The following is a 26,414-nucleotide window of genomic DNA, read 5'->3' on the forward strand; positions in this document are numbered from 1 at the left end:
ATTGGTGGCCAGCCAATCGCAGGGCACAAGGAGACAAACAACCTAGGGGCAATTTAGAGTGTCCAATCAGCCTATCATGCATGCTTTTTTTGGAATGTGGGAGGAAACCGGAGTACCCGGAGAAAACCCACGCAGGCCCGGGGAGAACATGCAAACTCCACACAGGTGGACCAACCTGGTTTTGAAACCAGGTCCCACACTGTGAGGCCGACGCGCTAACCACTCAGCCGCCGTGCCGCCGCAAAATAAATGGGGCCAAAAATAAATTGTTGTGGCCGGTATGAGATGCTTTTTCCGTATTAACTATATCAAACCGATTCATAAAAAAATAATGGGACATTAACCTAACCTCATTTTTTTCGCTTTTGCAATCAGAAAGTTTGACCACAGAAGTTCTGCGGCTTCTCCGAGGGGCTCAAATCCCGTCACCGGCATCGCACGAGGGCGAGAAACTTCCAGTCGCTTCTGGGATTCTTTTGAAAAGAGCAGTAGCCGGAAAAACGGCGAATGCGTGAGGACATTCCTTCCATCAAGAGTGCAGACACGTGTTTCTGGGAGAGATAGAAAACTTGGGAGGAAAAAAAGGACCAACTGGCACTGATGGCTGAAATTGAGGTAAAAGTAAAAGGCTATTTGGTGACATCTAGTGGCAGAAATGGGCAAATATGGTCTTGCGTGTTTTGAAAGTAGGCTTTGTGGAATTACACTTCTTAAATATACAGCCTTTAACACTTGAGATTGAACTAGTTGGCTGCCATTTGCATGTTCTCTCCGGGCCTGTGTGGGTTTTCTCCGGGTACTCCAGTTTCCTCCCACATTCCAAAGACATGCATGGTAGGCTGATTGGACATTCTAAATTGCCCCTAGGTTGTTTGTCTCGTTGTGCCCTGCGATTGGCTGGCCACCAAATCAAGGGTATGATTGCCCTGAAGTCAGCTCGGATAGGCTCCAGCACCCCCTGGGACCCTAGTGAGGATAAAGCGTTTTTAACGATTTTGCAGCTTTGAAAATAAATTCCAAATTGTTTAAAAAAATAAGTCAACCTTGTCTTAAGGCTAATTCTCACAAACAGGTGGCTACGGCAGTATAGTACACAGTACGTACTTCTATCATGAGAATAACAATAATAATAAACTCTGTTCTTACTCTATATCTAATTCAAAAAAAAAAGATTAAATAAACAGCACACTTAAAGTTAACCATATTTAATTCCATTATAACATACATAGAACTCAAGTGGTACAAAAAAAGCATTACAATTTGGGCCAGTAAACGCACCATGGCACAATAAGAAAACACCAGGACAATTTTTAATGTAACTTAGAAAAAAAAAGAAAAAAAAAACATCAGAAACATGTACTATACTGCATATCATATTACACACTCCAGAAAGCTAAGCGCATCTGTTTGCAAAAAAAATATAAACCCATAACTATAAGCTATGGCATGTTAAGTTCCTCCTTTAAATACCCATTTCTTATCATGAAGGCACTCCCAACAGCCTGAAATTCCACCAAAGTCCCAAATTAATTTTACTTCCCTTTTCAAATACAAATTGTGAAATATTTGCCAGCAAATACCCACGTGATTAAGTTTGAGGGACCCCCTATCGGCCCACTTCCGACACCATTGCTGTAAGCTAACGTATTAGCTAATTAGCTTTGGCGTTTCTTACTGAAATGCCTAACACCATTGCTGTAAGCTAACTTATTAGCTAACTAGTTTTGGCGTTTCTTTCTGAAAGGCTGCATTTTTCCCCCCCAAAAAATAAAAAAAATATCCATGGCGTTCTAGCTAAAATGTTTTATACCAAATGGCCGGACTTGCAGATATTTGGTCGATTAATTGGAAATAAAAAATACTTTAACACTCATAAGGCTTAGTATGAGGCAGTAAAGCAGCACTGAAGCGGATTGTCCATTGTAAAAATGATATTTAAACCTACATTATGATTTGACATTTTACATTTACAGGACTGCTACAATGTATAGGCATTAAATCAGTGAAGCAACATTTTCAGTACATTATAAGATATAGCAATAAAGAAATGCTTAACTATTGATACCAATACCAAGTTTTCTCTACAAAGTATACTTAACTATATACAGATTGTTTTTCTATTCCCTCAAAGGCTTGTGGCACAGTTTTGCTGTATTTTATTTCTTTAAACCTTAAACTAACATGGCTACTTCCTGAAATGGGATGTAAACATTCTTGGTCTCCCTCGAGCAATTTTTGTCACATGAAAAAAAAATAAAAGGCGTATAATGAAATAAAATGGATGCAAACAACAACTAAAAGCACTTTGGAAATTTTTGTTATTTTTTTCAATAAACAAAAGAACATTCTTACAAATACAATTTTTGAATAGCCAGTTTAGTGGTTTGTAAGGATCGGGTTTTTGAACTTTGACCTAACCCTTTATAAGGCACTCATTTAACTTATTGGTTTCCATTGGATGCCCTAAATTTGAGGTCACTTCCTGTCGGTTTTCAGTCATTTCCTGTTCACTTTGGGTTAAATATGGGGCACTTTCAGGTTTTGTTTTGGTCATATTCTGTTTATTTTTTACTGTTTTTGTCCAATTCATGTTCAATTTGGGGCAGTTCTTGGTCACTTCCTGTTGATTTTGAGCGATTTCCAGCACAAATATACTCTTTGTGGCTCCTTAATACATTCTAAAGTTGATTTTGTTGACATTAGGAATTTGTATGACATATTGCCAAAAATGGACCCGAAATAAAGCTTGATTTTGGCCAAAAAAGTCCATCGGTAAAAAAAAAAATCAGATAGGTTATTTGTTTTTCAATCAGTATGCTTTGTGGAGTGGATAGCCAGAAATGTTAGATATTTACGATCGCACGCTAACGCCACCAAGTCTTGACTACTGTTTTCCATTGAGTCACATGCCCTTTGATGAGGTCATTGGTTTCAACTATGCACAGGCGAACCGTTACTTGATTTTATTCATTACAATTTCATTAGTTATACATCTGTGTGAGTCTTGATCATTTATTTTTAAATACTCTTTAAAAGGATCTTTTAATTACTGTGTATACTTTAAGTCTGTTTGAGTGGAAACTCCCGAATTCTGTTCATTCCATGATGTTAACACACGATGATGGTCTTGAAAATTTTTGTTTTCAAACGCTTTAAAGTCAAGCGGCAGAAAAAAATATCCCAAACGAACGATGTATAGTGGCTCATCTAGTGTTTTAAAGCAGTGGTGTCAAACGTACGTATCCCAGAAAATCCCCCCAAAACAATAAGGCAAAATTTACAGCAAGTGACCTGTAGGGGCCCTAAAATGACAAGGAAGTGACATGAAATTAACTCATTGCCTGATATTGACAACAATAGACGTCCAATTCACTTAAACTGGCGGTGGATGCGCATCATTCATTCATTCGCCCCTCCCAGTCAAAAAGGATTGGACGTCTAGCACCGTCAATGTCAGCAAGTACCGTATTTTCACGACTATAAGGCGCACATAAAAGTCTTAAATTTTCTCCAAAATAGGCAGAGCGCCTTATAATCCAGTGCGCTTTATATATGGACCAATACTAAAATTCTGATCACGATAAAATAAAATAAATCAGTCGATAGGACAACTACGGCAAGCAGCCCCCGACTCTTCTATTTTCCTGTAGAAAAAGTACTGCGCAATGACTGCTGGGATATATAGTTCTTTTGTCAATACACCCACTATGACGGCGAGCACACTAATTTGGTGCTCGCCGTCATTTCGGCTCTATTTACAAAAGAAATCCTGCCGCTAGATGTTGGCGTCAACAGAGCATTCAAAGCTAGACTGCGAAATATGTGTATATATATGTGTATATATATATATATATATATATATATATATATATATATATATATATATATATATATATATATATGTGTGTGTGTGTATATATATATATAATATATTATATATATATATATATATATATATATATATATATATATATATATATATATAATATATGGATGAATATCGAACCGCAACATTAGATTATGGCTACGTGAGGCGTATATCAAGCGACCGGATGGCTTTTTTCACGGCTCGCCGTCACTTTTGATTCACGAAAATGAAATGGTGACGTGAGTACATTGTAAAATGGCTAAATAAAGTACAACCGAACTCAGTTTTGCTTCCGTTGCCTTTTTAAAAACGTGTTTTTAGCGTGTGGGTGTAGCGTGCATTTGGTGCATGTAGCACCAAATTAGTGAGTTTGCCGTCATCCTGGTTGTATTGACAAAAGAACTATATATCCCAGCAGTCACTGCGCACCGGAAATAGAGTCTGGGGCTGCTTCCCGTAGCCAGCGCTATTGCGGTTCAATATTCATCCATATATAATATATATATGCCATGCCTGGTTGCGTCTATAAAAACGGTGCGTCCTTTGTGTGTTTAAAATACAGAAATAGCACTCGTTACTGACACTGCGGCTTAAAATACGATGCGCTGTATAGTCGTGAAAACACGGTAAGTTAAATTTTTGAGCCAAAAGTGAAGTGGTCCGGCCCACATGAGATCTCGTTAGTATGAATGCGTCCCGCGTCCAAACTGAGTCTGACACCCCTGTTTTAAAGTGTGTACGAGGCAGCAGCTGACCATGTAAACAACAACAGCGCCGTGGCGTGAAAATGCTGGCGAATCAGAAGAAGGACGGAAAGGAAAGATGACACCGTGTGATTATTTTAAAGAGTTCTGCCGAGCCCCGGCGAGTTAAAGACGTCTTCACACCAACGTTTCCGGCAGCGCGTCTGCGCTGTCCGAAGATAGCAGCTGCCATATTTGCCAGCGGTCCCTCTGCCAGTTCTGCCACTCCGGGCTGTGCCGGTTCTGGGGTCCTTCTGAGTCTAGGTGCTCTCCGCTCGGCTGCGTCGTTTGCCGTGGTGAACTCTGACGACCGGCCAGAAGGTGGCGTGCGTTATAAGGGGGAGGGGAGCGGTTGCTCCGATTGGCGTTCGCCCGGCCTTGAGCGGCGTCGAGGGCCGGCGCCGGGTGATTGACGGGCGGCTGCCGCGGGTGAGATCCCACGCTTGAGCTGCACTCGGCCATGCCGGATCGCGGCGTCCTTGTCGGCGGAGTCACGGTTTGGTGTCGGCTGTCGCCGGGGAAGCCGTCCAGTCCTTCCAGTGAGCTGCGCGAGCTTCCCTCAGACACGTTGCCGTGGGAACCTTTGGGATAATCATCCATGATATTAACTGATTAGACGGCCAATCCGTTTCATTCATTGTTTGAACTGCCAATCGCAGGGCACAAGGAGACAAAGGACAACCATATTCATTCCAAGAAGAAATCTCTCAAGCCGATATTCTTTCCATTTCTGAACCTGCTTATCCTCAAAAGGGTTGCGGGTGGTGCTGGAGCCTATCCCAGCTGACTTTTGGGCACAACCTGAATCGCTGGCCAGCCAATCGCAGGGCACAACAAGGCAAAGAACCAATCAGTCGTAGCCAGGGACAGTTTAGCGAACTATTAGCCTAGCATGCATATTTTTGGAATGTGGCAGAAAACCGGAGTTCCCGGAGAAAACCCATGCAGGCCCGGGGAGAAAGTGCAAACTCCACACTGCAACACGCTTATTTATTTATTAATTTATTCGTTCGTTCGCTCGCTCGTTCATTCATTCATTCATTCATTGACTTATTTATTACCTATTTATTTATTTATTAACTTATTTATTACCTATTTATTTATTAACTTATGTATTACCTATTTATTTATTACCTATTCATTTATTTATTAACTTATTTATTACCTATTTATTTATTAACTTATTTATTACCTATTTATTTATTTATTAACTTATTTATTACCTATTCATTTATTTATTACCTATTTATTTATTTATTAACTTATTTATTACCTATTTATTTAGGTCTAAAATGTCTTTTTCTGTGTCTGTATTCTCACCCTCTTGCTACTGTGACAGTGAAATTTCCCGAATATGGGATGAATAAAGTTATCTAATCTAATGTACCAAGCCAGATTTGAACCCAGGACCCCGGAACTGTGAGGCTGACGGGCTAACCACTCACGCACCGGGCCGCCCTCTTAAGCAGCAATTTTGTTGACCAATCTAATTTAATTTTGTCAATATTTGGAATTTAAACAGCTTACCTGTAAAGGTTTTATCCTTGAAAGCCGGTTTGAGAGTGGCGTGCCACGTTCCCCAAATGTTAGCGTGTTCCTCCGATATACCGTCTCAAGGACGCAAAAGGGAAACGAGGTCAAATGGCGTCATGGAAAATCAGACCCTCCTCCTGAGATTCCTAACTCACCTGCTCCCAGTCTGCCATCAGTTGGAGACTCCCCTGCCCGTCCCGCCACCGTAGGAACGCCGCTTTTCCCCGCTTCGCCTCTCCGTTCACTCAAGACGGGAGAGTTGTTATCGTACGGAGAAACCTCCCCGCTGGAGACCTTGTTGGAGTCGCTGGACGAATGGCATTCGTTGAGGGTGAAAGGCTCCTCGGACTGAAGTAAATCGGTGCTCCTGCAAGAAACACAAAACTCCATTCAAAGACGACAAGGAACGCGGAAAAAACATGCCCCAACAGGGATGACAATCTAGACCGCTACGGACACACTTCCTGCTCATGTGACTTCCTTTTTGAATTTGTCTATGTGCTGGTAACAGCCTTTTCAAATGTGCAATCCAGCAGATGATCCTTTCAATTCATACAATATCTGAGAAATGCCACGTGCGATGATTTTTTCTTAAGATTTTCCCTTCAAAGTAATACATTTGGACTCCTACTAAAACCATGAATATGGAGGTGAAAATTGTGAATCAGGGGGCGGCTTATACGAGAGAAATTGTACAATTCAATGATTTTAAGGCACTTTTAAGGGTAGGGCCTATACGTGGAGGTGGCTAATATGGGAGAAAATACGGTACTCGTGGGCCCCTCAAAATGCAGTATGAGTGTGAGCTGAGGGTATACAGTGGTACCTCGACATACGAGCACCCCGACATACGAGCATTTCAAGATACGAGTAAAATTTCGAGCAAATAATTATCTCTAGACACGAGACACATTTCGAGATACGAGAAAGCCAGGTGGCCAAGACATGAGAGGCTGTTTATGATTTTAGCGCACTGTCTTTTTTGCCCCATCTCTTTCGTGTATAACAGCCGTGCAAAAAAGCACCCCCTCTCTCTGTCCGTCTCTCTCTCTCTCTCTCTTCCCCCTTCGAAATCCATATAATTGTAGTACTATTAAACACATTTTATTACTATTAAACCACTAGTTATGTGTTAATTTGTTAATAGATGGCGAATTAGAAGAAATAAAACATTTTCCAATCCAATATCCTGCTTTTGGTGTTTTTTCAGAGGGTTGGAACGAATTAATTAGTTTTTAGTTCATTTCAATGGGAAACGTTCGCTCGAGTTACAAAAAGCTCGACATACGATCTCAGTCCCGGAACGGATTAAGATCGTATGTCAAGGTACCACTGTAATGAATATATATTATTATAAACCCTCCACTCAAAGGTAATAAATATAGTTTCTTATCATTATTTTCTAATGAGTAAAAATAAAGACATTTTTCTTTCAAATCACAATGCATAAGTTCATTTTAAAAGCTTGCTTAGTGTAGAATATAAAATAGGTGAGAAGCCTAATGCAGTTTTTTTTGCTAATTTGATTTGTTATCATAAATGGAATTTCTAAATTTAAAAAAAATTATGAACGCTATTTTAGAGTTGAATCTCAAATATGTAAAAGTATCTTAAATTATGTTGGACGTGACATTGTTTTATTCTGAAATGTTCACCGGAAGGCCGCACGCTAAGCTAAGCTAACCGTAAGATTTGCGCTAAGTACAAAATTGCAATTGTTATTTCTTCACGTGCTGTCAGTTTTTAAAATTATTTTTTTTGTTGACTGGCAAATATTCATGTTTGAAGTGTCAGGGTTACATTTGGACAAAGTTGGCTATTGGTTCATAGGAAGCTAAAGTGGTTAGTACATTATTGATCAATTGTTTTTTCAGAGGGTTGGAACAAATTAATTTGTTTTTAGTTCATTTCAATGGGAAACGTTCGTTCAAGTTACGAGAATATCGACATACGAGCTCAGTCCCGGAACAAATTAAGCTCGTATCTCGAGGTACCACTGTATTTGCAATTCAAAAAGTGTTGGAAGCTTTTGGAAAACACCAGTCTGTAAAAATAAAATTCATTTAAGCCAGGTTTAAATGAAGAATCATGGCAATATTTTTAAGAATTTTAATATTTCTTCTCGTGAAAAGAAATCAAAATAAATTGTCCGCATACCGCCAATCTGTGGATGTTTATTCCAAAGTCATCTGACCCACCTTCCTAAGCTCCGCCCCCGCGTAATACTCACTGCGACGCTTTCCTTCTGAGGAGGTAGTCCACTACATCCGGGTCTGTCTCCAGTAAACTCATCAAAACTTCATTTTGCAGGTCAGGTGGGACCTAAACAAAACATGCGGGTGGATTAAATCAAGGTTTTGAAACCTCTCGCTCAAGGCAACAATGAAGGACAGCCAAATATGTCTGTTTTTACCAGATGTTTAATAAATTCCGACTCAAGCCGATTTATAAAAGAACTTGTCATCGCCCACCCCGTCTCAAGTAAATAGAAAACTTTCTTGCCGTAAGACTTCAAGAGGTCTGGTGTGATTAATTGGTTTACTTTCGGAATGTACGCCTCAGGGGAGTGGCAGTGGCAGATTACAAAACAAAAAACCTTTCATATTTTGGACCTAAAATGACCCGAGCTCGAGCTGCCTGTCTGCGCTGCCGGAGAATCCCGAGAGATCGAAACAAAGCTAGCAAAGAAGAAGCTAATCCGTGTCCAATGGTGACCTCTCCCGAGTCCGCGTGGTGGATTTCAAGCCCCAACGTTCCTCGTTAGCTTCGAAAGAAGGTTTTGAAGGGTCTGGGTGAAAATTGAGAAAACTGGAACTGGTACTGGACCATTCAAGTCAGTTTCTGGCCAAACTAAAGAGCCAAAGCGCATCCCATGGTGTGGAGAAAGCAAGATTGGACTGACTGTCATGTCTTGTTAGGGTTTTGGGTGGTGTGTTTTGCCTCTTGTGTCCCTCCAGGCTTCCCTTCATCTTGATTGGTAATCAGCCCTTGTCTGTCTATTTAAACCCGTGTTTGTTAGTCATTGTCGTATCGTCTACCTCACATGTGTCAAAGTGGCGGCCCGCTGCATCATTTTGTGTGGCCCGGGAAAGTAAATCATCAACAAAATATAATTATCAACAGTAGAATATTTTCCAATTTCTTGCAAACATTCAAACGACAATGAAGAGAAATAAAACAACACTGCAAACAGAAAACAACCAAATGAGGCACACTTTGAATACCTGGCTAAGAAATTTGCTACTAGGAACAACTCAAAAGGACATCTCAAATGCATGAGTTTGTCTTTTGTTTTTAGTTGAAGTGTTTCTCAAGTTCGTCGACATTTCTCGTGTCCAATTTGGGGATCTTTCTGTTTTTAGGATCAAATTAAAATGAAGAGTATAGATGTATCTTACATTTCCTGATTTCCCCCCTTTTAAATCAATAATTGTAATTTTTTAATCCATTACTTCTGTGTTTTTAGTTCAAAAATCATTTTGTAAAATCTAAAAATATATTTAAAAAAAAAAAGCTAAAATAAACATTGTTTTAGATCTATAAAAAACTGAATATTCAGGGATTTTAATCCAGTTCTTTTCATCTATTTATAACAAAAAAAATCTACATATTATATCTAAAATGGTCCGGCCCACGTGAAATCAAGTTGACGTTAAAGCGGCCCGCGAAGCAACCCGAGTTTGATTCATGCCAAGTTTCCATGGCCTGTTCCTCATTTCCCCATGTTTTCCATGTTAGGTTTGATTGTATTATTTATTGCTACGTTCTTGATCTTTCCTTGAATCCCCTCCTGTCTCAATTATAAGTTAGGTTAGAACACTCACTAAATCTTTTTCCCCGTGATTGCTTCCCTGCATTTGGTTCAAACTACGACGCCACGCTTACGTAAGACTGACCATGAAGAGGGTCTGGTAGCTGGCGATCATCTTCTGCAGGGCGGCAATGACGGCCGTGCTCTCCTCAGCCCGGGCTGAGCTCTGGACGCTAAACTCCTTGTCGGAAGATTTGAGTTTATGGAGGAGGTTGGGGCCGAAGATGGTGGCCAGGTTTAAGGAAGTCATCTTGTTCCCCGTGATCTGCAATGTGATCCAAGTACAAATTGGACAGAAGCAACAGTGCTTCGTGACTACATTGAAGGGCCAAATTCTGTTTAGGGTTAAGACTAACTTTTAGTCACCGAAAAAAAAACGCAGATCTCAAATTTGTCTCGTATCTCAAGGCAAATGATTTCTCTGAATTTTCCTCGTATCTCAAATGTCTCGTAAGTTGGGGCACTTGTATGTCAAGGTATTACAGTGGTACCTCAACCTACGATCAGCTCTACCTCAGACATGCTCGAGGTACGATGAAAATTTCGATCGAATAATTCGCCCTAGATACGATCAAAATTTCGAGATGCGACCAAGACAGGTGGCCATGACATGAGAGGCTGTTTATCATTGTAGCGCACTGTCTTTTTTGCCGCATCTCTTTCGTGTATAATATATCTACGAGGACTGAACGTTTTATTCAGACGAGTTTCCGCTACACATGGACCAGAAATTGCACAACGCACATGCGCGAGCAAAAAGAGGGCTTTCTGGGTAATGAAGTATACTCGTGCACACAACACCGATAGCCAATGGCACCCTTTCTCAGAATAAAACTTCATTACCCATAATCAATACGTGGGCAGGCTGTTATTCCTTCCTTAACCTGTTAGCTCCCGAGATCGCTTATTCAAGACTACTTCTCGTTGGCAAGTGGTCGTGCGTTATGCTATTGTGAGGACATTTGTGTGCATCATTTTTGTAATATTTTGAAGGCAATACAACAGCAAACAGCCCATCGATAGCGAACGTGAGGGTGGAGGCGTGGCAAACAGCTAACCCGCCTAGAACAAAGGTAAAAAAAAATGAAAACAAAATTAGAATTCAGTTTTGTGTAACGTTACATTAAACGTATGTTTGAGTGTGTCTGTATATATTAATCCAAGTTAATTTAAATTTGTTTGTTCATTTTACGAGTGCGTTGTTGCCGTGGATTAAGTCCCCCCGAACACCCCCCCCCCCCCCCGCCTCCGTGTATGTCGCTGTCTCTTCCCTCCGCGAAATAAGTCTAATTTTACTTCTATTAAACACATTTTATTACTATTAAACCGCTAGTTATGTGTGACTTTGTTAATAGATGGCGAATTAGAAGAAATCAAACATTTTTTCCAATCCAAGATCCTGTTTTTGGTGTTTTTTCAGAGGGTTGGAACGAATTAATTTGTTTTTAGTTCATTTCAATGGGAAACATCCGCTCGAGTTACGAAAAGCTCGACATACGATCTCAGTCCTGGAACGGATTAAGATCGTATGTCGAGGTACCACTGTACTGTGTCATCAATACACCGGTGCGATCTGGCACATCTTAGCTCTTAGTGTAGCCGCCCACGATGGCGAGTTTGAGACCTCAGGTTTACCTCCTGTCCATCTTTGTCCTTCCGGTTATGGGCATGGTCCGCCACGGTGGACAGGAACTCCAAGAGGCGTTGAAGTGTGTCGCTATTGGATGCCGGGAGCAGGTAGACCAGGAGCTGCGTGACACTATGCTGCTCTTCTCGGTCCAACACTGAGACGGGGACATGTATGAAATAGTATCAGGAGGCATGTGTCATTGGGAATTTTGCGTAGGAAGTTAGCGTACATGTCGTGTTTATGAAGGCGGTATAGAGCTCCTTGGTGAGAAGTGGGTCAGGCATGTCCCTGAGGAACTCCTTCAACAAGGCGGCTACGTCATGAACGCTGTGTTCCTCATCTAAGTGGACGTCAACGCCACGGTCAAACTCCTCTCGTAACTAAAGTTGGGGGCAAACAATTCTGGTTAAATGTTACAAATTGAATGCAGTTATTTCGCTTGCTTCTCATACGGCCGATAAAACTATTGATGTGGCCAGTAAAAACTATTTTTGCATTAGTATAGCTTTGTGTTCTGTAAGCAGAAATGGAATAGTAGATAAGAATTCCTCATGGGCAATGTAGTCTTCCATTTGGGGAAACACTACCGCTTTTGTCCACTGGTGTCGCCAAAAATCATTGAAAAGGGAACGTTACTTGATGTCGCTTTAATATTTCGGCTATTTTGAATTGACACTTATTACCTCCTCTTTTCTTTATATGGACCTAAATTTAGTAAAGTCGTACTTTTAAACAGGAAGCATTATTATCAAATTAAATCATTATTTTCAGAGCGGATGAATAATATGTACGGATAAAGCATCATCTTTGAGCCAATGAAAAGGACTCAATCTAGTAATTTTTTTAAATCTGCCAAATCAATACATATTCTCTTTTGTTCTTTTAATAACTATATTTATTTTAAAAATAGAATTAAATAAAAAAGTTTGAAAAAAAAACTAAATATGCTTTTTGTGTAATCATAAAATTATTTTCGACGAAAACTGATGATTTATAATTGATTAAAATGAGATATTTGCAAAAATCACACAGGGTTTGCTAGCATATTGCTATATGTCGTCTTTCTGTTACATGCCTCGGAACTGCAGATGTAAAGTAAAATTTTTGCAATAATCCGTTTTATTTACGTTTATTAGATGCATCAGAATAGAGGTTTATCTTCCAGTTTGATGATACAATCACCATCCCCAAAAAATCATGTGTGAATAATAATAGGTTAATAAATAAATCAAATAAAGAAAGAAAATAATCCATCTTTTGGGGGAGATATTTTATCACATGGCCCCGGCAAGATTATATAACGGCGCACCAACCTGTCGAACTCTTTTCTTCGAACTTCCCACCCTGAAAATGCCCACTGTCTGCAAACCTGGATGATGAAAAGTGAAAAAAAGGACAAGTGTGATGGCAGAAAGCACGCCGATATGAATACCATAATCGTGGCTGTTACTATATACCATATTTCTCAATGTGATGACAACAGCTGTCAACCACGCGGGGCACTTGGCGGTAAATGGGGTTGAGACTCAAGCGTTTGTCCCTGTGCTTCTCCTTCTTACTCGGCGTCTCGGCGGGCAGGGAGAGCTGCAGCGCCTCCAACAGGCGGGATTGGTTGTCGTCCAGATCCGTGATGGAATCCACCGACATGCCGCCCTGGGGCGACAACGTGTCTTTACATTGGAAATCTTTTCTAAGATCAAGATCAGATTTGACAAATTACTGTATTTTCTCGCATATACCGTATTTTCATGACTATAAGGCGCACTTAAAAGTCTTAAATTTTCTCCAAAGTAGACAGGGCGCCTTATAATCCAGTGCGCTTTATATATGGACCAATACTAAAATTGTTATCACGATAAAATAAAATAAATCAGTCGATAGGGTACACCATCTTCTACAGCTCTCACAACTACGGCAAGCAGCCCCGACTACTATTTTTCCCGTAGAAAAAGTACTGCGCAGTGACTGCTGGGATATGTAGTTCTTTTGTCAATACACCCAATGGATTGTGGCCTGTATACATCGACATCAGCACAGCTTGACGAAGGGTGGCAGGCAGCGCCGGGCTAGTTGCGCTAGCTCCTAGCTTGCTACTATTTGCGAATGGATTGTGGCCTGGCGATTGGCATCAACACAGCCTTGCAAAGCATGGAACACAGCCCCGGAATAGTTACGCTTCCTACTAGCTAGCTACTATTTGCGAATGGATTGTGGCCGCCTGGAAGAACTTATAAAACTCAGCGTTTTCGATGACTCATTTGGACATTTGTTCATTTCGGACACAGAAAATGAGGACTTTGATGGATTTATGGGTGATGATGACGTGAGTACATTGTAAAATGGCTAAATAAAGTACAACCGAACTCAGTTTTGCTTCCTTTGCCTTTTTAAAAACGTGTTTTTAGCGTGTGTCCGTATGTTTAAGATGGTGTATTGCGTCTTTAAAAACGGTGCGTCCTTTGTGTGTGTCAAATACAGAAATAGCACTCATTACTGACACTGCGGCTTTAAATGCGATGCACCATATAGTCGTGAAAATACGGTAAGCCGCACCCTTAAATTGCCTTAAAATCGTTGAATCAACGTCCATTAACTCACCCGTCTGCGGACTCGCGGCGCAGCTTCGGGCGTGTTAGGTGACGTCGACTCATTGGCCGTCTCCGACGTAGAGCTCAATGAGGAGTTGCTGCTGGAAAGCTCTTTATTCGACGATCGCTTCGTGGCAAACTGTAGATTGGTGGGATTTTACTTGAGGCTCTCGAGGGTTAGGTGTACAAAATTCGCTTGCTTTGATATTTTGTGGTTCGACCTGAAGAATGGAGGAGACGAGGTCAGACGAGTCCTTGTGCTCTTCGCGTTGTGGCAGGTCGTGACGGCAGGTGTCCTGACGCTGCCGGTGCGTCCTGTCATTGGCGATGACCTGTGAGAGGGGTATACTGAAGGCTTGAGGGACCCCCTCTGTAGGACCAAGAAAAGAAAAAAAACAGATCTGAAAAGGTCGATTTTTGTATTAGTCTGCACCGTGTGCGGTCGATTGGTCGCCGGTCTTTTGGTCGCCGTCTTTTGGTCGCCGGTCTTTTGGTCGCCCCGACCGCGACAACGGGCGACCAAAAGACCGGCGACCAAAAGACCGACGACCAAAAGACCGGCCACAAAACAAGGTAAAACAACACGGTCTACGCATCAATAAAAGCCAACAATGGCCATGAGCAGTTTCACTGAGCCGACATGTGAGTGTAGAAGAGTTTGTATGTACCAGCGTTGTCCCTTTAAGAAGCTACGTCAGTCAGGGACTTAACAAGTTCTCCAACAAAAAACAATAAAAGTCCGGGAAATTTGGAGCTTTTTCTTTAGCCTAATAATTACTAGGGCATGAAGTATGACTAAATAGTCATTCGCAGTTTGTATTTAGGGAATTTGAGCAACAATTTAAATGGTAATTATCAATAACCTTCCGGGCGACCAAAAGACCGGTGACCAAAAGATCGGCGACCAAAAGACCGGCGACCAATCGACCGTGTACCAGTCAGTCTCAACTATGCAGTGGCAAACCGTGAAGTGATTTTTATTGTACAATTCCTATAGTTATGCATTGATCATTTATTTTTGAATACTTTTTAACAAAGTTCAATCATTTTGTTTGTAGAATGTTGTGATTGCGGAACTTTAAAGGGTTACCAGCAGTTGATTGGAAATGTGCGTGTCCTTAAATTTCAATAAGAGTGTGCTTACCGAAAGCGCCCTGACTCAATATTTTGATAGGAAAAGCCTGTTTTATATTATCTCCAACTCCAATCTGTTTTGTTAAGACCTTGTATGTTCTAGCGCCAACTACGCTGTGCACAGCTTGCGGTCCCTCCACTTGATCTAAATACAAACTGTAAACAGATACTTCGTTTTTACAGCTCGGCTGTTCACCTGACGGAAAAAAAAAATAACAAGTCACGTTGGTGTTTTTCCAAATACTTTCAAATTTCCCGTACCTCTGTCTTTGCTCTTCTCCTTGGCTAAAGAATCCAGCTTCCTCCTCAACGACTTTTTCCTCTTCTGTCCATCTGCGCAGGGACAAAAGGAATTAATGGAATCCATCTGGAATAGATGATTTATTCATCTGCCTTAATTTGCCGAGGTGGACTTAATCAGCGGGAAAGCCTGAAAATTGAGGTACGCCGTTATGCAAATCCCGGTAATTCTTGTGTAATCCACAGCGAAACTAGTACTGGTGGTTTTTCAGAAACTGAATTGGCAACCTGAGTTTGAACTCCAGATGTTCTCCTGAATCTTATGAGTCACTCAGAACTGAAACCACCTTCGAGTAAAGATCCCATGGTAGCATTAGCTTCTTGCGTCATACGCCAGGTTCAGTGACAAAACTCGGAAAATTCAACATTACCACTGTTTGATTTTTTTACATTCATTTGTGTATGAGAGTTGGAAGTGAAGGAAATGCTATGAAGATGAAGCATAAGGAATGGACAGCCCAATGAAAAGTAGCAATGTTATGACGCCGTTTTTTAAGCTATATTTAGTCAAGGGGTGTCAGACTCGGGTTGGTTCGCGGGCCGCGTTAACGTCAACTTGATTTCATGTGGGCCGGACAATTTTAGATATAATATTTAGATTTTTTTGTTTTATAAATGGATTAAAAGAACTGGATTAAAAGCCCTAAATCAGGGGTCGGGAACCTTTTTGACGAAGAGAGCCATAAACAATTCATATTTTCTAATGTTATTCCTTGAGAGCCATACTCCGAATTTAAAAGTCAAAATACATGTAAATGGGTGTCTTTTATTTTAGTAATTTCACCACTTTTAAAGTGGAAAAAAAAGAATACTTTTGACAACATTCTTATGCAGTTGCTAATCAATGAGAGTATGCATTCTAGCAGAGTCTAATGCAAAAAAAGAAGACTAAAGCAGCACTGGACGTAGTATCTCAGTTCTGTCACCAGCGGGTTCCATATTTTAGCTCACAGGTTAGCAAAGAGCCAGATGCACCCATCGAAAGAGCCACATGTGGCTCCCGAGCCATAGGTTCCCTACCCCTGCCCTAACTATTCATTTTTTTATAGATCTAATACAATTTTAATTTAAGCTTTTTTTTCTTAGTAAGGGAAAATCATTTATTTAATCATTTGTTTTTCATTGCGAAAGGAAACCACATTTTTCTTTAATTATGTGCCATATTAAAGTGGAAAACAGAACATATTTTTATATATTTTTAGTTTTTACAAAATGATTTTTGAACTAAAAACACAGAAAAAAATGGATTAAAAAATTGCAATTATTGATTTAAAAAGGGGAAAATCAGGAAATTTAATACAGCCCTAAATATTCTGTTTGTTTAAGATATAAAACAATGTTTATTTGAGCTTTTTTTTCTTAGTAAGGGAAATTTTAATCATTAGTTTTTCATTGCGAAAGGAAACCATTTTTTTCTTTAATTATGTGCCATATTAAAGTGGAAAACAGAACATATTTTTATATATTTTTAGTTTTTACAAAATGATTTTTGAACTAAAAACACAGAAAAAAATGGATTAAAAATTGCAATTATTGATTTAAAAGGGGGAAAATCAGGAAATTTAATATACATCTATACTCTTCATTTTAATTTGATCCTAAAACAGAAAGTCGGCACTCATAATTTACTTTCCCGGGCCACACAAAATGATGCGGCGGGCCAGATTTGGCCCCCGGGCCGCCACTTTGACACGTGATTTAGTCGATACCGATCCGTGAGCACATTTTTATCACCATTTTAAATAATGCAACCAATAAATGACAAATCCTTTTTGGGATTTAAGGGCTCCCTGCTGGTACCTACTACTGTTTATCCTCTTTTTTATAGTCTGTTTTTATAATGAATTTCTAACAAAAAAACAGTAGTCCTAAACTGTTTATATATTTGCATAGTTGTTTGATTTACAGCAGCCAGAAATCTTGATGATGCTGAAAACATGGGAATGTAGTACCAAATCCGATACTCCAAAGACTATTTTAATGACGATATTTTCGGAAAAACGTACAAAGGTCTAGAATACCCGACAAAAAGGAAAGATAAAACACAAACGTCACGAGCGTAGGAAGAGAACTCGCTCGTAACTTGATGACTGTAAGTGTTCAGTTAGCAAAGGCTTTTTTAGAAAACCCATTGGAATTTAGAAAAGTCTCATTGCTATGCTTGAAAGAGTTGTAAAAATGCACCTTTTGGAACTGTAATCTGGCAACCAACATCATAATCTTGGTGCAAGCGGGCAAAGGCTACTTCTTGGAGCCGGGCCCTCTCCAGTTCAGACAGATTCTGGATGGCAACCGGAGTCAGACGGACACTCTGTCCGGACAAGCTGCTCCAGGTGAAGTCGCCCTAAATGGTGAAAAAATAATACTCATAGTACATCAATTAGTCACTTTTATTCCCTCCCTAAAACTGTTGCAGACTCATATGTGGACCAAAAAGTTGAAAAAGCAAAATATGACGGTATTTTGGTACCCATTTCTAAAGATGCACCAGTCCGCCGCTCAACACGGGGGGATTTTGTACATTTTGAAACATCAGTCATTGGTGATCAGTAAAAATAAAACCATGCTTGACCATTGATCACGTCTAGGGTCAGTTAGCTACATTAGCCAGCTAGCATGGTCAGCAGTTCGTTGGGTATTTTCCTACTTCATCAACATAATAGCTTGGATTGTAATGTTTACCACTGTTTAGTATGTTAATGTGGGAGAGTGAAATTTGTGTGTTTCATATAAATAGTGTGTAGTAACTGATTTGAGTCCCCTAGATCACGTGTCAAAGTGGCGGCCCGGGGGCCAAATCTGGCTCGCCGCATCATTTTGTGTGGCCCGGGAAAGTAAATCATGAGTGCCGACTTTCTGTTTTAGGATCAAATTCAAATGAAGAGTATAAATGTATATTAAATTTCCTGATTTCCCCACTTTTAAATCATTAATTGTAATTTTTTAATCATTTTTTTCTGTGTTTTTAGTTCAAAAATCATTTTGTAAAATCTAAAAATATATTTTAAAAAAGCTAAAATAAACATTGTTTTAGATCTATAAAAAAACTGAATATTCAGGGCTTTTAATCCAGTTCTTTTAATCCATTTATTGAAAAAAATCTAAATATTATATCTAAAATGGTCCGGCCCACATGAAATCGAGTTGACGTTAACGCGGCCCGCGAACCAACCCGAGTCTGACATCCTTGTTTTAGAAGATCAGTCATTGGTGATCAGTAAAAATAAAACCATACTTGACCACTGATCGCGTCTAGGGTCAGTTAGCCATTTTAATTTTTGGTCAATGAAATTAGAATTTAGTAGATTGTGAGGGTTGTCTTTTTTAGATTAGATTAGATGTTTATTGCATCCTGTATTCGGGAAATGTCTTGGTTGCAGTAGCAAGACAGACACAAGACACACAAGACATTGTAGACCTAGGTAAAAAAAAACTGGAGCCATACAGGAAGTCTATATATACTGCATGTTTTATTTTGCAAATAATGTGCCTTGTTAAATCTGTTTCCTCAGTTTCATTTTTTTAAGTGGGCATATGTAAAAACAGTTTATTTTTAGAGTTGATCTGCTTACTCCATCATCATTTGTGGCAACCAATGAGTTAATGTAGAAATGGGTGGTCTGTCATAACAAATTAGGGTCCTAAAAACAGATGGCATAAAATCAATGTAACTATCTGCCAAATAAAAGACTTACATAATGGCATTTAGAAACATTTTCAAGAATAAGCTTAATTGTTACATATCATTCATGGGGCTTAAATAGTGCTTCTTTGTAATTGTATTTTTTTTTACAATTACCCCATTGTGGCTGTACATTAGCACTTTCTTGTTTTTATATTGCCTATCTTGTTTGTCTGCGTACTGGAGTTTGTAATAAAACAAGTCATTCACTTTCAAAGCCACAGTCTGGATAAGATGCAACAATTGCGGCTTAGATTCAAATTCCACATCAGCCTATCGCTCATAAACACACAGGAATGCACGCGCGGCATGGAATCGGTCATCGAAACCATCTGAGTCTCACTGCTTCCAGGAATGAATTTCAAATCAAAGAAATCCGGATCTAAGATTAGTCAGCAGAAATGCACAATGTACACAACGTGATGTACTCCGTTTGTCGGCCAAGAAGTTTCAGGCGGACCGCACAGTCCAAAGTGGATCATGTCCCACATCCGATCATGTGATCAAGAACCGGGCCCGATCACTTCATTTTCGCAGGATCGCAATCGTGTAACAAAAGATAGTTTTTTCATTTTTGCTATATCTTAGAAAAATAATAATTTTTGATTGTCCGCTGGCATTTGTGCTGTGGCTTTTTGTCATTGGCGTTGTGGCTTTTAGGGTTTGTGTTGTGGCTTTTGGGGTTTGTGTTGTGGCTTTTGGGGTTTAGGTTGTGGGTGTTGGGGTCTGGGTTGTGGCTGTTGGGGCTTGGGTTGTGGCTATTGGGGTCTGGGGTGTGGCTGTTGGGTTTGGTTCGTGGCTGTTGGGGTTTGGTTCGTGGCTTTTGGGGTTTAGGTTGTGGCTGTTGGGGTCTGGGTTGTGGCTGTTGGGGTTTGGGTTGTGGCTGTTGGGGTTTGGGTTTTGGCTGTTGGGGTTTGGGTTGTGGCTGTTGGGGTTCGTGTTGTGGCTGTTGGGGTCTGGGTTGTGGCTGTTGGGGTTCGTGTTGTGGCTGTTGGGGTTTGTGGCTTTGGGGGTTTGGGTTGTGGATTTTGGGGTTTGGGTTGTGGCTTTTGGGATTTAGGTTGTGGCTGTTGGGGTCTGGGTTGTGGCTGTTGGGGTTTGGGTTGTGGCTGTTGGGGCTTGGGTTGTGGCTGTCTGGGTCTGGGTTGTGGCTGTTGGGTTTTGGGTTGTGGCTGTTGGGGTTTGGGTTGTGGCTCTTGGGGTTTGGGTTGGTGCTTTTGGGGTCTGGGATGTGGCTGTTGGGGTTTGGGTTGTGGCTGTTAGGGTTTGGGTTGTGGCTTTTGGGGTTTGGGTTGTGGCTGTTGAGGTTTGGGTTGTGGCTGGTGATGTTTGTGTAGTGTCTGTTGGGGTTTGTGTTATGGGTTTTTTTTGCATTTGTGCTTTGGCCAATTCACATTTAGGGTTTTTTTGGTAAAGTTTTGGGACTATGTTGTTCACCTGACACTGTCGTCGTGGGTTGTGTTCTTATCAAACGGCATGACTTTGTGGAACTCTTGAGTTTTCAAATGCAAAGGTCCATGTGTACATATGGGAAAGTGTTTCACTGTGAGGTTTAAAAAGGCAGCTTTCTCTTTGCCGGAGGAGTCCCGCGATTTTCAGGGCTTTAAAAATGTTCCCCCACGCTCTCTAGTATGTCATCATACCACAGCTCGTAGTGGTTGACACTGAGCTGAAGTTCATCCATCCCCATCAAGGATCCTGCTGGGAGGAACCAGCTCAACCGGAGAGAAGGTTTTTACTGTATTTACCTTTTCCAACTGTTACTCTCTAATTGTGTGTGTGTGTGTGTGTGTGTGTGTGTGTGTGTGTGTAAGGCAGCTTTTTTTTTCTTGGCAGCGCTTGTGAGAGCACTTGTGACCTCACTGCACATTAAGCGGGGCCCAAAAGCAAAAGCGCTGGCCTTGCAATAAAAAACAAAAAAGTTACAATTCAGTCACACGTTATAAATAATAAAAATCAAAGACATGTCCGCAGAAACGGCGGTTTTAAACGCGTGGCACGAGTATGGCCGGCCAGCATTCCTTCTAGTGCAAGGGTGTCAGACTCGGGTTGGTTCGCGGGCCGCGTTAACGTCAACTTGATTTCACATGGGCCGGACCATTTTAGATATAATATTTAGATTTTTTTTATAATGGATTAAAAGAACTGGATTAAAAGCCCTGAATATTCAGTCTTTTATAGATCTAAAACAATATTTATTTTAGCTTTTTTAAAATATATTTTTAGATTTTACAAAATGATTTTTGAACTAAAAACACTGAAAAAAAATGATTAAAAAATTACAATTATTCATTTAAAAGGGGGAAAATCAGGAAATTTAATATACATCTATACTCTTCATTTTAATTTGATCCTAAAACAGAAAGTCGGCACTCATGATTTACTTTCCTGGGCCACACAAAATGATGCGGCGGGCCAGATTTGGCCCTCGGGCCGCCACTTTGACACGTGTTCAATCAATTAAGACTTCCACCGGGGTATTCTGGCTAATATCATCGAACTATTAGTGTATTAAGTTTAAGTAAGAACATTTATTGACTGAGCGAGATTGTCGTTTAGCGGTTACAGAAAAACAGTGGTAGCCAAATTTGACAGAGTAGCAGAAATTGATAGACGCGCCTGTCAGAAAAAGCTCCGGTAGCAAAATCTGACATAACAACAGCAGTGTTTTAGCCTTGTTACGACAGCTAGCTAATTTCATCTCATTTCCTGAACCGCTTTATCCTCATTAGGGCCACGGGGGGTGCTGGAGCCTATCCCAGCTCACCATGCACACTCACACCCTTACCTAGGGGCAATTTAGAGTGTCCAATCAGCCTACCATGCATGTTTTTGAAATGTGGGAGGAACCCGGAGTACCCGGAGGAAACCCACGCAGGCCCGGGGAGAACATGCAAACTCCACACAGGTTTACGTGACCTGGATTTGAACCAAAATGTGAGGCTGACACGCTAACCACTCGCGCCACCGGGCCGCCCTGCTGTGTCTTTATTCAGTGAAACTCCAAGATTTAAAAAAAAAATCTACAATTAACACACTATGATCAGAGATAGCAATTAGCATTAGCAAACAACCCACATATGCTTCTTTACCTATCAGCAAGCCAGTACCAAAAGTGTTTGATTCTTTAGAAATGCTACTTGCAATCAATCAGAAAAAAGACTTTTTTTGCATTTGCAGAAGCTGCAGTGCAAAGTGAACGACTCCCATTATGCACTTTTGTGACAAATGCTAATGGAGATATACATAGAGCTGCAGTATCCAATTTGTTATCCTCGACAAGGAGATGAAAGAATTTGTTGGTTTCCGTGGCAATATGCCGAAAGGGGAATGACAGAATTATTGCTATGGCAACACGGGCAGTGGGTACTTGTTGCCATGATGCTCTGCATAAATTATCACCAAACAGGAGAGCCTCTCAATGCAAGCAAGGTGACTGACTCTCTTACCCAAAATACATCAATTGCCAAAAACAAAACTAATAAAGGACAGCAGTCCTTTCATTTTAGAGGTGATATGGTGAAAATATGTACATATTTCTCTTTAATGGATTTTTGCCCAATTTTAGGCCACATTTTGACGAGGTCTGACGAGATCAGTGGTGTCAGACATGCGGCCCGTGGGCCAGTAACGGCCTGCTAGAGGGTCCGATCTGAGACACAGGGTTGTTCAGCCTGACGGGTACTTTGTAGCTCATTTTTTTCCCTAAAAATTGCAAAATTCATACTGTATGTATTCATTTAGCTGTCATTTTTTTTCGACAAAGGTGCCGCAAAACCAGATCTTTGAGTTGTGTGATCAAGACCGAGCACTACTGCACTTTGCTCAATTTCCTTCAAAATTGCACCTTCGTTGGCAGCCAATGAGTTAATAAAGAATCTGAAAATACCCCAAAAATAACAGGAAGTCACCTGGAAATCGTGACCGGACATTTGGTCGCCGGACGTTTGGTCGCCGGACGTTTGGTCGCCCCGACTCTTGGTCGCCGGACGTTTGGTCGCCCGGGTGAATATAATTTTGAGAGCTGGTTTCAACAGTAGATATTTAGATATTAAACTCTCTCATGAAAATAATTTTGAGAGATGGTTTCAACAGTAAACTCTCTGTCATGTTGTCAAACGTCCGGCAACCAAACGTCCGGCGACCAAACGTCCGGCCACCAAACGTTCGGGCGACCAAACGTCCGGCGACCAAACGTCCGGCGACCAAACGTCCGGCGACCAAACGTCCGGCGACCAAACGTCCGGCGACCAAACGTCCGGCGACCAAACGTCCGGCGACCAAACGTCCAGGCGACCAAACGTCCGGCGACCAAACGTCCGGTCCCGATTTCCAGGTGACCAAACGTCCGAGTACCCCTGGAAATGCCCCCAAATTAGCAAGAAACGACAAACGAACAAGAAGCCTCCCGGAATATCCCTTCAAATCAATAGGAAATTATCCAAAAAAATTCTATAAGTGGCCTGTAAGTACCCTAAAATGTAAGTCCTAAAAAAATGGGTAATGCAAAATTAACTCATCGCCTATAATAGATGTTTAATCCACTTAAACTGGCTGTGGATGCTCATCTTTCAGCGCCATTGACGGCGTTAGACGTCCAATCCATTTTGACTGGGAGCGGCGAATGAACGAATGTTCACATTTTTGAATAAGCAATCTTTTATTTCATCAAAAACCAAGAAAACCATACATTAAATTGAAAATAGTGAAATAAAGAACAACAAGTTAAGTAGGCATCCATTAAAATAACAGTTTTTCCAACAACTACAACTTAAAAAAAATTAAAAAATATCAGTCGCAGACCCACCCAAACTATGAAAAAAATTGTGACTGCTAGTCTGGAAAAAAATGAGTTTATAAGTATATGTGGTTCCCAACTTTGTGTGAAAAACACATTTTTAAGGGACTGAGACACTGTGTGAGGAAAAAAAATGGCATATTATATATGTATAGTTCAATGGTCCAAAAATAAACCGACTATGGCTCACAAACTAAAATGACTTTGACACCCCTAAAAGCGTTACTCGGTTGCACGCACATCTGCTCTGAAGAAGAAGAAAAAAGTTTTTGGCTTACGGATATAATCATCGAAAATGTCAGGGAAAACCACCCTCACTATCCGCCTCCACCATTATGAATTATGTCATTATTTTCAACCCACATGTCAAAAGTCATTGATTTAGATGTAATTGCATTGCCAACCACAGGCATGTCATATATCATTTCCCTCATTCGGGTGTTGTTTTTGGCGGTTTGGTGAAATCGGTCCAAAAACAATGGAAGCCTGTTTCTGTAAATTCAAAAATGTCAAAAAGCAGCACATTTATGAAGATGTAATATTTGATGGTAATTATTTGTTTTTGTGTTTTTCCACAGATTTTTCTTTGAATTTGATTATGGAATATTATACTACACCACAGGTGGGTGTCAAAGTGGCGGCCCGGGGGCCAAATCTGGCCCGCTGCATCATTTTGTGTGGCCCGGGAAAGTAAATCTGCAGTGGTGACTTTCTGTTTTAGGATCAAATTAAAATGATAGATATAGATGTATATTAAATTTCCTGATTTTCCCCCCTTTTAAATCAATAATTGAAATTTTTAATCCATTTTTTTCTGTGTTTTTAGTTCGAAAATCATTTTGTAAAATCTAAAAATATATTTAAAAAAAAGCTAAATTAAACATTGTTTTAGATCTATAAAATCTAAAAATATATAAAAATGTTTTCTGTTTTCCATTTTAATATGAATCATAATTAAAGAAAAATAGTTTCCTTTCGCAATGAAAAACAAATGATAAAATGTTCCCTTACTAAGAAAAAAAAAGCTCAAATAAACATTGTTTTAGATCTATAAAAATTGAATATTTAGGGCTTTTAATCCAGTTATTTTAATCAATTTATAAAAAATAATAATAATTAAATATTATTTCTAAAATGGTCCGGCCCACGTGAATTCGAGTTGACGTTAATGCGGCCCGCGAACCAACCCGAGTTTGACACCCTTGAACTACACACACCCTCACCGCATACCTTCGTTGTTCTGCGTACACCCCTCAGCAGAAGTATAATTATCAGCATCTTATTTTTTGATGCATTTGAGTTATTTTTCATTTGGAATATTTCAACTTCAATTTTGATAGTGAAATCTGAGTGGCAGTAATTTTGGTAAACTCGGTCAGAAATGGAAGTAATGGGGCCCTGGGTTCAAATCCAGGTCTCGTCCACCTGTGTGGAGTTTGCATGTTCTCCCCAGGCCTGCGTGGGTTTCCTCCGGGTACTCCGGTTTCCTCCCACTTTTCAAAAACATCCATGGTAGGCTGATTGGACACTCTAAACTGCTATTAAGTATGGGTGTGAATGTGAATGGTTGTCCGTTTCCTTGTGCCTTACGATTGGCTGGCCAATGTAGGGTGTCCCCCTGGCCCAAAGTCAGCTGGGATAGGCTCCAGCACCCCCCGCGGCTCTGGTAAGGTTCAGAAAATGAGATGAGACCTTTATTTTTTCCCTCATAATTATTATTTTTGCTGATTGTATTTGAGTTTCGCGTTCGAACTACTCAGATTTCGAGTTTACCAGTGAGATACCGTTCGTTCATTGGCCCCTCCCACTCCAAACGGATTGGACGTCTCATGCCATCGATCTTCATGAAAAATTACAATCCAAACGCGGTGCAATTTTCCAAGCCGCCATAATTGTAAAAACAGATACCAAAGGAATGTTTCAAGAATTTGTTCTCTTTGGGCTTTCGATCACAACCTTGAAATGACTCCTGAGAAGGAACACTTTTTTTATGTGTGTATTTCTTTTGCAGATTATGAATGTCACAGAGGGTTAGGGAGTGGATTTTCCCTCCTGCTCTCCGAGAAAAAAAAATCCCACTCCATTCCCGAGTCCAAAATTAAATCCCTTCCTGTACAATGACTCCGGTCCCGTCCCACTCCCATTATACTCCTGTTTATTTTTTATTTTTTTATTTTATTACACCTTTAAATTGGCCATTCGGAAAGTCATTGGATTCTTCTTTTTAAAATGACCATGTTTTATGCCAAGGGTGTCAGACTCTGGTTGGTTCGCGGGCCGGTTTAACGTCAACTTGATTTTATGTGGGCCGGACCATTTTAGATATA

At 40.4% G+C, this 26,414-nt stretch overlaps 1 protein-coding gene across 2 annotated transcripts in view; it reads right to left on the reverse strand.

Moving 5' to 3' along the window:
- Nucleotides 1-4,370: 4,370 nt before the first annotated feature.
- The window catches only part of LOC144084563 (rho GTPase-activating protein 6-like), a 55,931-nt gene continuing 33,887 nt past the window's right edge, over nt 4,371-26,414 (reverse strand). For both annotated transcript variants that reach the window (XM_077613124.1, XM_077613134.1), the window contains exons 2-14: nt 17,792-17,951; nt 15,569-15,640; nt 14,395-14,543; nt 14,184-14,312; nt 13,043-13,238; nt 12,899-12,954; nt 11,815-11,965; nt 11,591-11,739; nt 10,041-10,220; nt 8,375-8,466; nt 6,300-6,511; nt 6,139-6,222; nt 4,371-5,192 (exon numbers count right to left, since the gene is read on the reverse strand). In XM_077613124.1, coding sequence (XP_077469250.1) covers nt 4,750-5,192; nt 6,139-6,222; nt 6,300-6,511; nt 8,375-8,466; nt 10,041-10,220; nt 11,591-11,739; nt 11,815-11,965; nt 12,899-12,954; nt 13,043-13,238; nt 14,184-14,312; nt 14,395-14,543; nt 15,569-15,640; nt 17,792-17,951 — 2,073 coding nt within the window. In that variant the 3' untranslated portion in view covers nt 4,371-4,749. The remainder of the gene's footprint in view (nt 5,193-6,138; nt 6,223-6,299; nt 6,512-8,374; nt 8,467-10,040; nt 10,221-11,590; nt 11,740-11,814; nt 11,966-12,898; nt 12,955-13,042; nt 13,239-14,183; nt 14,313-14,394; nt 14,544-15,568; nt 15,641-17,791; nt 17,952-26,414) is intronic.

The sequence above is a fragment of the Stigmatopora argus genome, chromosome 1, assembly GCF_051989625.1.
Source record: "Stigmatopora argus isolate UIUO_Sarg chromosome 1, RoL_Sarg_1.0, whole genome shotgun sequence".
Taxonomy (NCBI): Eukaryota; Metazoa; Chordata; class Actinopteri; order Syngnathiformes; family Syngnathidae; genus Stigmatopora; species Stigmatopora argus.